Source organism: Centroberyx affinis, unplaced genomic scaffold (genome assembly GCF_046629955.1).
Source record: "Centroberyx affinis isolate AG114_WGS23_722 - 3 ecotype Tasmania unplaced genomic scaffold, CSIRO-AGI_Caff_v1 ptg003599l_1, whole genome shotgun sequence".
Taxonomy (NCBI): domain Eukaryota; kingdom Metazoa; phylum Chordata; class Actinopteri; order Beryciformes; family Berycidae; genus Centroberyx; species Centroberyx affinis.
The window spans coordinates 36,718-50,031 of NW_027281519.1; the positions used below are offsets into that span (position 1 = coordinate 36,718).

General features: G+C 45.3%; 1 protein-coding gene across 3 annotated transcripts in view; it reads right to left on the bottom strand.

Annotated features, from left to right (window-relative positions):
- Window positions 1–13,314, bottom strand: part of sptbn2 (spectrin, beta, non-erythrocytic 2) — a 46,646-nt gene that overhangs the window by 11,552 nt on the left and 21,780 nt on the right. For all 3 annotated transcript variants that reach the window (XM_071540294.1, XM_071540293.1, XM_071540295.1), the window contains 23 exons: window positions 12,924–13,097; window positions 12,412–12,503; window positions 12,159–12,239; window positions 10,964–11,079; window positions 10,466–10,578; window positions 10,159–10,346; window positions 9,809–9,926; window positions 9,325–9,483; window positions 8,793–9,095; window positions 6,670–6,823; window positions 6,152–6,546; window positions 5,762–6,025; window positions 5,459–5,670; window positions 4,899–5,036; window positions 4,554–4,773; window positions 3,851–4,387; window positions 2,643–2,845; window positions 2,456–2,546; window positions 2,110–2,256; window positions 1,571–1,834; window positions 771–995; window positions 572–661; window positions 69–347 (listed from right to left, as the gene is read on the bottom strand). In XM_071540294.1, the coding sequence (XP_071396395.1) occupies window positions 69–347; window positions 572–661; window positions 771–995; window positions 1,571–1,834; window positions 2,110–2,256; window positions 2,456–2,546; window positions 2,643–2,845; window positions 3,851–4,387; window positions 4,554–4,773; window positions 4,899–5,036; window positions 5,459–5,670; window positions 5,762–6,025; window positions 6,152–6,546; window positions 6,670–6,823; window positions 8,793–9,095; window positions 9,325–9,483; window positions 9,809–9,926; window positions 10,159–10,346; window positions 10,466–10,578; window positions 10,964–11,079; window positions 12,159–12,239; window positions 12,412–12,503; window positions 12,924–13,097 (4,563 nt within the window). The remainder of the gene's footprint in view (window positions 1–68; window positions 348–571; window positions 662–770; window positions 996–1,570; window positions 1,835–2,109; window positions 2,257–2,455; window positions 2,547–2,642; window positions 2,846–3,850; window positions 4,388–4,553; window positions 4,774–4,898; window positions 5,037–5,458; window positions 5,671–5,761; window positions 6,026–6,151; window positions 6,547–6,669; window positions 6,824–8,792; window positions 9,096–9,324; window positions 9,484–9,808; window positions 9,927–10,158; window positions 10,347–10,465; window positions 10,579–10,963; window positions 11,080–12,158; window positions 12,240–12,411; window positions 12,504–12,923; window positions 13,098–13,314) is intronic.

Below are 13,314 nucleotides of genomic sequence, written 5' to 3' on the forward strand. Positions count from 1 at the left end.
AGATTGTGAAAGAGCTGCATTGTTAGTGGTTGCATCGAGAGAACTTATACGTCTTTCTCTCAACTCACCTTGGCTTTTTCCTCTGACATCATGTGTAGCTCCTGCTCTCCCATCCAGGCCTCAGCCTCAGCTGCATCAGTGTAGAACTGCTGGGCGCGGTTAGCCTCTACGAGACGGGCGTGACGCTCATCTGTCTCAGCGATGAGCTGGGCCCACAGGTCCCTCAGCTCAACCAGGCGGCCCTCTAGGGCAGACTGCCTCTCTCCATCCACCTCGCTCTGGGTCCTACCTCGTCTATGGATGTCATCGATACGAGGCTGATGGCCCTGGATCTCCTTCTGCAACGTCTGGACGAGAGACAGAGAAGATTCACTTTTACTGGTGGGTAGGCAATGTTTTTCCTCACATTTTCCCTTAGATCTATAGTCAATAAAAGTATATAATAATTTGAGCCACAAGAGGGTGTCAGTCAGCTCTATCTCCCTTCAAATCACTCTGTTTTCAATGCAACATTTTTCATTAAGTATCAAATGATAAAAAAGCAATAGTTGTCTATTGTCCATCACTGTACCTGGTTCTTCTTGATCAGCAGCTGCACAGTGGGCAGGTCTTTTCCGTGGTCTGTGGAGGTCGCCAGTGGCATCCTCTCCTTCACCCAGAGCTGAGAGAAGAACATCAGATAAATGACTGAGGCAATGAGACAGACAGGCAACAGAAATACAACTAGATCAATATATCATTTGTGTAGTCAGTCAGGTAATCCCACGCACAATTTCATCCTCCAGATCTCTGTTGAACTGATGTGCTTCTTTGGAGGCGAGCAGCCGCTGTCTCCTCAGTTTGAGAGGGTCCTGAAGTTTGCCAAAGCTGTCGGTGACACGCCTCTGCTGTCCGTCTACCTCAGCCAGTCCGGCATCCTCCTGGGACAGGGCCAGGGCCTGAGACTGCAGGGACTGCACCTCCTTCTCACGCACCTCCATCTGGTGCTCCACCATCTACACAAGGACATTACGGGATTGTCAGACAAGATGGAATTACCATTTGTCACAGACAGAGACCGAGGTAATGGACAAAACATGCGTTTGTGAATACACAACATATGTCATGTCACAATTTTTAATTTAACACAGTGGGCAAGTATACACCAAGATATTCCTTATTTGAATGTAAAAAAATTTTGGTAAGATACCAAACAGGCCTCTGGGCCAAGAACATGGCAACGGAGCAAAATTATCTCCACAAAATTCTCCTGAAAATGGTAATTATTAAACTATAATAATTATACTAAATGGCTCTGAGTAGCTGCACACACATTCACCCAAAGTAGCTTCAGTGTCTATGATATAAGGGCAGGTACTCAGAAGTTTTGAAATCAATCCTAAAACTATCCTCGTTATTCTAAGGGTTGATCTTCTGGATACATGATCTTTGTTTCATTTAGAACTTGCCTTAATCGTGTCAGCATAACTTTAAACTTTCAGAAGTTTTAAAAGATCTCAGTGTAACATGACAGCAGCTCTTGTGAGCAAAGATGTCACAGATTGTGCTCAGCCTGTGCAGCCTGGTCTACCTGGTGCTTCTTGAGCAGGATGTTGACACTGGTCAAATCCTTGCCGTAGTCGTCGCTCTGCAGCTGACTGTCCAGGTTCTTCAGCCAGACATCCAGAGCTGAGCAGCTCTGTGTAAAGAGCTCTGCCCTGTTGGCATCAAATAAGCACTGGGCCTTGGTGCGGGTGGTGCCCTCCAGCTCCTCCCACTGGCGCTGCAGGCCCTCCAGGGTCTGCTGCACCACAGGCTGCAGCTCCGGCTTCTCCATCACCAGCGCCTGGCCCTCCTGATGGGGACAGAAAATGCATGAGGACAGAGTTTCCTTTACATTCATTTAGCCGCTGTGTCACAGCTGGAAAACTGCCCCCACAGCACGAAAAATGTATATAAAGTGACCATTCAGAACCAAAATTACCCTCACCACCCAAATCTACAAAAGAATCTTCAGGCATTGCACGAGGAGATGAGGAGGATGTCAAAGTGGTGTTCATATTCGATTAAACTTGGGCAAATCTTTTTGAGATTAATGTATTCAGTAATGATGATGAAAAATGGCCACACCTTATCGATTTTGTCCAGCCAGTCTTTGTTGGAGGCCAGCTCTGCCATGAAGGCCTGGTGTTTCTGCCACTTGCTGTGGAGGTTTCTGGCCTCGTCGTATGACATGTCCTGAGCCGTCAGCATCTTCTCATTGATCCACAACGTTAGCTACAGGGAATAGAATAGTTATTAATACAACTGATTCAAACTAATTCTATGGTATGTATCTGTTATAATTAAAGGAGCCATTTCCAATACATCCATCATATTCTCTTTGCAACAATGGGTGACTTTGGCCATGTTTCTCTCCTAACCATCATTACTTATTCACCTGGCTATTGTTTTATTATATTTCTGGTATTATTACCTCCTGTCCATCTTGAAGGAAGTGCTGAAGTTCACGGTTATCCTTAAGCTTCGCCAGCAGTTCATTTGCAGCCTGCTTGTTCTTTTGATGCCTGGAGAAAATTAAGGAGAAGGCTAAATGAGCCACTATTCAAACATTAAATCAAAGAGGAAAACCTTTTCTCCCTTCCTTTACTCTCCGCTCTAACCTCTCCTGGATGGAGTCAGCTTTTTCCTGGATCTTATCAGAGTTGGCGTTGCACTCATTAATGAGGCGGCGTCCGGCCTCCACCACTCCGGTGATCTTCTCCTCACTGGCCTCTGTGGTGGTCAGGAAGTCCTCATGCTTCTTAATGGCCTCCTCCGCTCCCTGAAGGCTGGTGGGCATCTCTGTGTGGGACAGCACATACTCCTACACACAGAAGACACAAGTGTTAAAGAATACATTTCTTACAGGCTATGCAATTATATCAGAATTTCATGATATTTCTAACTAATGAAATAATGAATGTTTTGGTTTACACAATCAACTCAAAGTGCAATAGACAAAAAAATCATTGTTTGGTATCACAGTCAATGGGCCGTCCTCTGATTGTCCCTGCATTTGAATGTTCACATTTGTGCACTGCCAATTGGTGTGAGATGGCTATAAAACTGTGGTTTACACGCTACAGATCTAGGCCTATGACCCACTTACAATGCAGCTCACTTTACTTCACTGTTACCTTGAAACAATTTGCTCTACTGTGAGAGCTAGGCGTTCGAGTACAAATAACTGGGTACACAGGTAAACAAACACCACCACAACCATGACATTTGCATATATATGGGCAAGTACTGACAAAGTTTCTTTGATAAACCAAGCCTGGGTGACAACACTGGCTGTAGCTGAAGAATTTAAGCTTGAAAACAATTTTATTGATCAAAAGCAACAAAATCACTAGCATTTGTTGAACTGACATTAAAAATATTAAGAATTTAAATGCAAATAAGGCACAATTTAGTAGTGATGCCATGGGGGCAGACATGAGAAATTAGAATTAGATTTATAGTCCTATACTAATCTTGATAGTTATAGTAGATAGGTTGAGCCTACAAAGAACTAAGTGACTAAAAACAGCCAGTCTGCTGTTTGTTTTTCCAATCTGAAAAAAGTCTCCTTCAGGAATTCTGTGTTTTGTTCTCACAAGTGAAAAAGAGCAAACAGTTCAGCTGATTGCAGTTATTCTAACCTATCCTCTGCCAAAAGGCTGACTTTGTAATAGACTTAAACTATTAGTCAAGCCTTTCCCTCACTCTATTATATTTCAGGTTCAGGTTGAAGGTTTTGGCTTCAAATTTGGCAGTAGCTGTCAGACTATGTTTAGGTAGCACCTCACTGTCTCAGGCTTCAGCTCCATCATGCTTTTCTTGTTACCTGGCTGTTGAGGAAGGCCTCTGCCTGCTTTGCGTCTCTCAAGAAGGTCTGGAAGTCAAAGGCTTGGGCCAACAGGCTGTGGCGGTTCTCCCACATGCGACGCAACTCATGCCAGCCAGTGTCCAGAGCCTGCAGCCTCTGGGCCAAGAACATGTACTGGGCATCTGTCTGACCTTGGGTCACCTCCTCACCGACCGCTCGCATCTTCTCATAGTCCTCCTTGTAGTTATCCACCTCATTCTTGATGCTCTCGTGCTGGGCCAGCAGGCTCTCAGACTCAGGCAGAGAGGTAGGAATGTCCTCTGAGGCCACAGCTGTCTGGGTGCGGGACAGCCAGGACTGGAAGTCATCCAGATCCCTTAGGAAGCCCTGCAGCTTGCTGGCTTCACCTAGCGACTCCTCGCGCCGCTTCATAGTGGCGTTCAATTCCTCCCACACATCTTGAATCTCTGCCAGGTGCGCTTGAATCTCCTCAGCCTGGTCTGGGTGTTCCTTAGCCAGCTTTTCTGCCTCGTTTCTCAGGTCATCCAACTTGCCCTGAAAAGGCATGAAAAGGGATTTGAATGCAGGAACGAATTAAGCACATAATGTTATCACACTCAAATGTTGATCACAAATGTTCTTAAACTATTTATGGTCCAGTCTCTTCTGTTCCAAGTCCGCATCCATACAGTTCTAACTCTAACCTCCAACCTTTGCATACCTGAATAGCCTCCAGGTCCCTCTCCATGCCAGTGAGTTTGCGTTGCAGTGCCATCACTCCAGCCAGGTCATTGCCCAAGCTCTGAGTGGATTCAATAACCTTGGTCTTCTCTCTCATCCAAGTTTGGATCTCATTACACTCCAGGTGATAGTTCTGGATGTTAAGGGCCGACTCCAGTGCTAGCTTCTTTTGACTAGCCAGCCGTTCGAACTCCTTCCATCTGGGGACCACACCAAAGGCAATATTCAAAATACGAACCAGTGTCCATTACATACAAATATATTTCTGTGTAAAAGACATGGGTTTTACTATGCCGTCCGTGCAGCAACATATGACAGCTCTGACCTGTTGTCGAGTCGGTCTTGTGTCTGGTGGATTTGGTCTTTGCTGCAGTTGTCAGAGCTTAACAGCTGCTCGGCCACCAGGTTCACATCAGTGACACGAGTGCCCAGGTTGTTCATCTCAGGTTCCAGTGTCTCAAACCTGCAGCCACAGATAATACACAGCTTAATTTCACTCATTATCAAAAGTCTAACCAATCTCAGAAGATAATAAGATATCTGCCAGAAAATGCAATGGCTTTTTATGTTTTATGGATAAGCAAGATTAGATCTACAAAATTATGAATCATGCACTTCAAATAAAAAATGAGAAATCAGTGGCTTGTTGAAAATTATATAAATTATAAAACAGTTCCAGGCCTTCTTGAAGTAATTCGTCAACAGTACCTCATATGCTTCATTTCACATATTTAACTATATGAATGAATAGGCCATTATTATAAGCCTCAACTTCCGTGCCTCCATCTTGAATAGGGTTTGCGGGATAACATGGCTTGTGGGATAACAAGAATGTAGCTTATCACTATATTTTAATTACTTGAATTACTGTCCTCCCAGACTGACCTCTGCTGCACCACCTCCAAGTCCTCCAGTTTGGTAGGGATCTCCATGCCATGTAGCCACTGCTCCTTTTCGTCCACCCAGAGCAGGCAGGCACCAGCCTCGCTGAACATGCGGTAAAGAGCCAGAGCGCCTTCCAGAGCATGGCGCCGAGATGCTGACAGAGACTCCAGCTCCTCATAGCGTTGCTCAATAGCAGGCAGACGACCATCCACCTACAGACAGCAATGTGCAATAATTTAATATTAGAAACAGCACGACGTCATGGAAAGAGTATGAAAGATGATGAAATATAAGTATACAAACCTGGGGGAAGCGTACATAGGCCTGTGGCAGAGAGAGGGCCTGCTCGTGCAGGGAGTCGATAAGGGGGCGGTGGCTCTGGATCTCCTCCTCCACCTCCCGCTGCTTGCGAGCTAGAGTCTGGGTGGAGAACTCATCATGGCCCACCTCCTGACTGGACACCTGTCTAAGCGTCTCCATGATCCAAGCCTCCATGTCATTGGCATCTGTTTGAAACTGGTGCAAGGCCACTGCTTCCTTAAGCCTCTGCTCTCTGAGCTGGGTTGTCTGGGGAGGAGGAACAACAACAAGATTACAAACAGAAAAAACAGCAATATTTGGAGAAAATGGCTTCATTCTATTCCTCACTGTTTAGCAAGTGCAGAGAGTTGTGATTTAGTCAACACCACCCACCTCCTCCAGATGTGCCCACTGAGCACGGATGTCTTGGATCCTCTCAGTGACCTCGGGGGCTCCAAAGTGTCCCTCATTTACCAAAGCTTCCCCGGCAGCGATGCTGTTACCCAGAGGGCCGTAGCGGGCTGCCATCTCATCGCTGAAAGCCTCATGCTTACTGAGCAGGTGAAGGGCAGAGGTAAGGTCACGGCCGCAATCTCCACCGGCCAGGATCTGCTCCTGCTCTCTGATCCAGGCCGCCTCCTCTCCAAGCTCCCATAGGAACTGCCACAGGCGCCGTGAGTCCTCCAGGCGCACCCTGCGTTCCCCAGCAAGCTGGCCGAGCTCATCATAGGCCCGGCCCAGCAGGTCAACCTTCTCACTCACCAGTGCCGGCTCACATGGTTTATAGGCTGGCAACGAGAGAGGCATTAGAGCTTAGATTCAGTCACTTTTTCAGTCCACAAACAAACAGGTGTAAGAAAAGCTGAAAGGTTTGTACAGTAAATGTATGAAAGCTTTTTGTAAAGCCTCACCCTGTTCATAGGAAGTGAAGCGCTGTGCGGCTCCCTGCACTCCCTTGATCCTCTCTGCTTGGGCTGAGATGTCGGCCTCCACCAGCGTGTGCGTCTGCAGCAGGTCCAACACATCGTGCAAATGCTTTCCGCTGTCCTGGGACTGCAGACGACCCTGAAAGGGGCACAAAAGATAGTGATCATCCCATCTGCAATGGAAAGTCCTTCATTCTGTCTGGAGCAGTAGCCAGGACACCTACACATACACACACAATGTGCATGGTGTAGGCAAGATGCCTTGAATGTTGTAGCTTTTAAATGGAAGGGGCATTTTTAAATCATAGTATAAGTCCTTGCAGTCAAGACCCTCAAATGAGGAAGCACACAAAGCCTGAACACCCTACGAAGGCTCTGTGAAATGTTGAATGTGTTTAGACGACCTTCTGTGCTGGCTCTAAATCAATTTTAAAATCAGTTTAAGCTTAATTTGCTTCCCTGCGTGTGCTTCCCCATTTGAATATCTCACACTAGGCTACATTTTAAATTACCAAACATCAAGGTAATTGAAATTTGAGGAAAAAAATACACAAAAAAAAAAAACTACATGAGAATGTCCAGCAGCCATGGCTTCAATCCATCGCCCTTGAATAAAAAGGGAGCCAGAGCCTCACTCAGAGAAATGAAAGCAGAGAAAATTGCTCCAATCTCTTCTGTTAGAGCAGAAGGTCAGTGAGTTATACAACCAAATATTGGGCTATAAACACAATTAGAAGATTATAAACTGTGTGCAAGTGCTTCTAATTATATGGTAATGGGCGATTGAATCACTGAGGCATTTACAGCATGATTCCAGCTACCACTAGAAATTACAGATAGAAAAAGACATTATCTTAAACAACAGTCAAGCTGTGTAGTGGCTGGAAAGAAGGTTTTATCTGGAGAAAAAACTGAAGGACTCAGGGTAGACAGGGAAAAAAAACTGTTAAACCATTTTGATAAATTATGACAAATATAAATTGAAGCTGGGGGTGACACATGCTTCACTACCAAAAACAGTGATGTATTTCTTTGCAATGCATCACCCCCACACACGGTTTCTCACTTTAGAAAGGTAAAGAAAGCCTCAAGTGCTAATTTTGGAGAAGGCTCACATTAATAGAAGCAACTACAGTAGTGCTATATTTGTACAAAGGTGGTAGGTGGCTGATGAGGCCAAGCATTCAGAGCTGGAGGCAGTGCTGTGCTGCGTTCACATTTGATGTAAGGCAGGGGAGAGGCATGTGCTATTTTCTTTTTAAACAGATATGCAAATGATAGATGGAACTGGTGGTAGAGTTGATGACCAGGTCTGAGTGTTAACACATGAACCACGTGAATTTGGAAACCTACTTATAAAGTCCTGCAGGCTGAGGCAGGTGATGCTCTTTCTCAGACAGTGTGTGTGGATGTGTGGAGGCTGAGCCAAGTTTCACTTATCATTACTACTATAACATTTCCAAATGCTACTGTGTGTGTGTGTATGTGCAGGGGATAATTAAGTTCCCCGATGTATTATCTTTCTGTGAGACTGTCTTCTCTATTCCCTCTGACCGGGAAGCTAGGTGTCACTAGATACAAGCTACAGCCAGTGCAGTTAGAGGTTTGTCCTCACACTGATATTCATTTCTTACTCTATATCCATCCCCCACTCCAACAGGGGGATGGATATAGAGGGGGATAGCTACATAGCTAACATGTTCCATTTGCCAAAAATGCCCAAAAGATGCCATTTACACACAACTTGTCATGCAAATCCCTCTCCAACTGCATCTAGGGACAGCAGCTACATAATTTTGGTTAGTAATACTTGTGCCTCTATCCTACTCTTGTAACATTGGACTATTTGTTTCCCTGTTGCACTACTTCAGCCAGCAGAGACAAGGCAAGACCAGTCTGGGCCTGTGAAAGCTAATTACTTCTGTTAATGGGCCTCAGATCAGCGCAGACACTTGAGCTGCACTGGAAATATGCCCAACAACTTGATTTAGAGGATTAGGAGATTTCTTTTTGTTAATTAAAAACAAAGCCAACAGAATGTAGGATGCAAAGCATAAGATAAAAAGAATGATGAGTGTGAGCGAGCATGGTGTTATGCAGGTCAGTACCTTCATGTCTCCCATCCAGTCCATGATGTAGCGCATCTCCTGCAGCAGCCTCTGGAGGTCACGATGGGAATTCAGCCGCTCTCTGCGTGCAGCCAGAAGCTCTTTCAGGTATTCCCAGAGTCGAAGCACATTATCCCGCCGTGCAATTACACGCCGCACATCATGGTATCCCTCCACCTCCAGCTCCCTGGCAACAGCCTCCACTGCAGCCACGCGCTCCCCGTATGCTCCGATGTCTGTCTCAATGGCTTCATGTTTACGAGTGGCAGCTTCCACGGCTCCCAAGTCTGTCCCAAAATTGTCCTAATGACAATAGAAAATGAAAGTGACAATGACAGACTCATGACAGTTAAGAGTGTATTTGTAGCCACACAAGTTTGTTTGTGGACACAACACAATGATGGAACTTACATGTTGCTAATAGGCTCAAGCAACTTCTCCTTGGCCAGGGTCTGGTGTGTGTGTGTGTGTGTGTGTGTGTGCGCATGTGTGCGTGCGTGTGTGTGTGTGAGTGGATCTCATAGTGTCTTACCTGAGACACCAGCCTCTGGTTCTCACTCAGCCATGTCTCCCTCATAGCAGCTTTGCGGTCAAAGCGAGCAGCGAGCATCTCCAGCTTCTCTTGGCGAATCAACTCGTTCCTCAGTGCCAGCTCACGTTCATGCTCTGCCTTCTCCAGACGTTCCCATGCCTGCCAGGCAAATTAAAATACAGGAAGTTGGTAACATCCTGCAACTAGGATACCATTACTGCACACATGACACCAATATTGTGAGACTCCATTACAAGGGGAATACCACTCAATTTAACTGCTTATAGATAGTTTTCCTGTTGTGTAGGAAAATCTTAAGTGATCATGAACAACTCCTCCCCAAAGCAAGCACAAAACAAACTGCTTATTTCACATCTTGATGACATCACAGGTTCAAGTCTCTGGTTTCTAGCTTTGGGAGAGAGTTCTCAAATAAAGATGATATGACTTAATGGAAAGCCATACTTCTAGACAAAGCCCATACCTTATTGATGTCAGAGATGAGTTTGCCCTCCCTTGGCATGTACACTTTCTGGTTGTTAGCTCTCATCTTGCTCTGGATGGTGAAGAGCAGAACCTCCAGGTTGCCTTTCTCTGTGAATCTGCGAAGGACAAACACCCCCAGACACCCCCTCTGTTCAGCATGTATTCATTTTCATATTTCACATACTAATGAAGGACATGCAGTGGGTGCTATGTACAGTGCACTGCTGAAGATTTTGTGTTGTACCAAAGAATAAATAAACTTATCTTCAAACCTCTAATATTCCTGCTTTATATCCCCTTTAAAACTCCTATATTGCTTTTTGTACATCTTGTAAACCCCTGACTCACTTGGGGGGTTTCTCCACGGTGCGGTAGGAGTTGAAAGCCTGGAGCTGGTTCTGCACAGCACTCAGGGAGTTAGCTAGCTGCCGATCATTGAGTGTCAGGATGGTCTGCTCAATCCACTGCAGCAGGTCTGAGGCCAGCGTCTCATACTTGTCTACCAGCTGGTCAGCCTCGATAGCGTAGTCCAGCACCTGGGACGGAGAGGAGGGGGTTAAGCTATGGACCAAGGCAACTGGGAGGCAGACAATCACTGTATCGTACATAAAATAGACATGTACATATTCTCATGCATATATGTACACCAACTAACCTTGCCAATTCTTTTGCCCTCCACTGCCAGAGCCTTCATCTTGGAGAAGTAGTGGTAGTAGGTCGCCACGTAGGTGATGATGGACTTCTCATCCGGTTGGTCAACGTTGACATCTGGACAGAGAGAGCATGATCCATCTGTACTTGATCTACTGATCATAAACTCCAGCATGCACAAACAAAAATGGCGCAAACTCTCCTCTCAACACAGTCTCTTCAGAATTAAACATGCTTGAGTCAAAACTGCCTTGAATGGGTGCCAAACTCTCACCATCTAAGGACATCCTTTGTGTGATGTCAGTGTAGCTGACATGTGATGTAGTGTTGTCTAAGCTGTAATTAATTCCAGTAATCCTCCACAGTCCAACAGCCCCATCAAGCTATCTCGGGCCACAGGCACCAGCTTAGTGGACCGTGGGGAAGGGTTGGGCCCCCACTGTGACTCCCAAGGGTGCCCCGTGATTTTCTGGGGACTAGACCCTAGACTAGATGCACTCACCTTCCGGGTCCAGCAGCTTGGTAAGCCCCAGCTCCTTCTCTGCCACATTGAAAGCATTCTGGAGATTGTAGTGGGCATTGGACCTTTTCAGGGTGTCAAACTCAATCAGGTCAGATCTGCAGAGGGAGGGGGAGAGTTGATGCTTTTAATCAGAACAGAGTTCAAGAGAGAAAATAGTGCCGCTGAATACCAATATCATTCCTGCTGACGTGTCAACTAACACCATCTTGTGGTCTGTTGTTTTCCTTCAAAGTCAGCGCTTCTCAACTAGTGGGTTGCAACCTGCTCCAACAGGATCATGGATCAGGATACACAAAAAAATTACACTGGACTTTTATAGAGGAAGTGTCACCTGCATTATAACAGGTGTGTCATCTGTGGATTTGGTATTGTTGAAAAATACCTACTCTTTCATTTGAGCAATGTAACACTACTAAGTCTGAATAACTTCTGGGACATTTTTTGTTTACTTTTCTCATAAAGAACTCAGAAAACATATTGCTATTTAATACAGTGGGTGACAGTGGACAGTTGTGAAAAAAAAGAAAGAAAGAAAGATCTGCCGCTCAACGTTGCCTATTCTAATCGCCCGCTTCATTTCCTTTGCTCTAATTTGAATAGGATCTGATCATGTAAATGGCAGTGTCATGATTTACATAAATATCCTGAGGCTCGGTAACTCTATTTAAAGCAACTTTGTCAAAAATATCAGCCTTAGGAATTTATTTAAAGAAATGCTGCCAGTCCTCTATTTGACTGATGAGTCTAGGTTATGTTTTTGGCTTTCACCTCACAGATCTGTTTCAACACTTCAAGCACTACTATTACCAGTAGAGTGTGCAAGTGAGTTACCAAGCATGGCTCTGCATACAAAATAAGTGGGTTATTATTTCTGTGATCTAGGTCAACTTACTCCCAAATTTACTTTCATCCTTTTTGCCAAACTGCAGACTGTTTGAAAGAAGGGAGGAGGAGGAGACCTAAATAGAAAATGGGGATAAAAACACCCCAGAGAAGTATGATGGTGCTGCGACAGGTGCAAGAGGGGGTCAAGATACTTGACACCTTTTCAGTTAGCGGCATGATTATCTAAACTTATCTAAACCCCGGTTACAATTAATTCTATCCGGGCGTACGGGCCAGTTTCGCATGACAGTGCAGCAGGTAACATGAAGTACAGGAAGGAGTCAATGACCTGTGTTTGTGCACGATGGCATTGAACGCCAGACCATCTCTCCAGCTGGTAGTGAAGTTGTGGACGTTGACATTGGGGTATCTGCAGAGACCAGATCAGAACTCATTAATCATTAACTCAACACAGCAAAATCCATCAGTAGCCACTATAGTAATATCAAGAATAGCATATATGGTAGAATATATCTTCAATAAATGAACAGTATTTAGCCTATGTTGTTCCCCCTGGCTCTCCTCCCCTGTCCCTTCCTCACCCAGCGGTTTTCATCTGGCACCAAAGCAGCAGGGCGTCTTTAGCCGACTTTTTCTCCTTGTTGTCCTCCGTCTCCACGCTGATGTCCTGGATCTGTTAGCAGAGCGTTCACTCAGTTAGACTCTGCACACTGTTCATTTCACACAATCCCTATATAATTAGAGCTTCCACTGACATTTCATCTGTACTACAGCTAATTATAGTTCACTATCTGATTGGTTTACAGCGGAGTACAGATTTTCTCATTTTCTACAAGGGTCCAAAAGTTCACGGGTTATGACAGTAAGTCAATGTCTAAAATAATGATATAATCTATTAAACACATCCCAGCAGTAAGTGCCCTGAAAATTGCAAGCACGCAGCATTGACCTCTATTCTTGTGTGTTTGCCTGAGGAGGGAGAAGGCTACATGCAGAGACCTGATGTCCCAAAGCCAGGGTGGGTCGTTGAAAAAGAGGTTTGGCAACATGGCAGCTGGGTTGAGTGGGGAATCTACACAGATCTAGATGTTACCTGGAAGCGCAGAATAATAGTCCAGATGAGGCCGAGGGTGAGACGATGATTCCCATCCACAATGTCGTGTGATCCCATGTTTTCCAGGTGGACTTTCTGCTCCTTAAGGAACTGCAGGGCTTTGTCGACATTCTCCAGGCAGTGGATACGCATGCGGCCCTTAGTGGGCTTTGGCTGTAGGAAGATGGAGAAAAGCGAGGACAGAGACAAGTTGGCATTAGTGCACAAAAGAGATCAGAATAGACTGAAGAGGGCAGAAGGGAGACAGGAATGTAAAAAGAGATAAACACAAAGAGAAGTAATAGAAGAAGGAAATCATACTGAAAGAAAAACAATGAAGCGCATGATCTCCTCTGCCTCCTGACTTAAGGCGCAGGCTGTGGGTCATGCT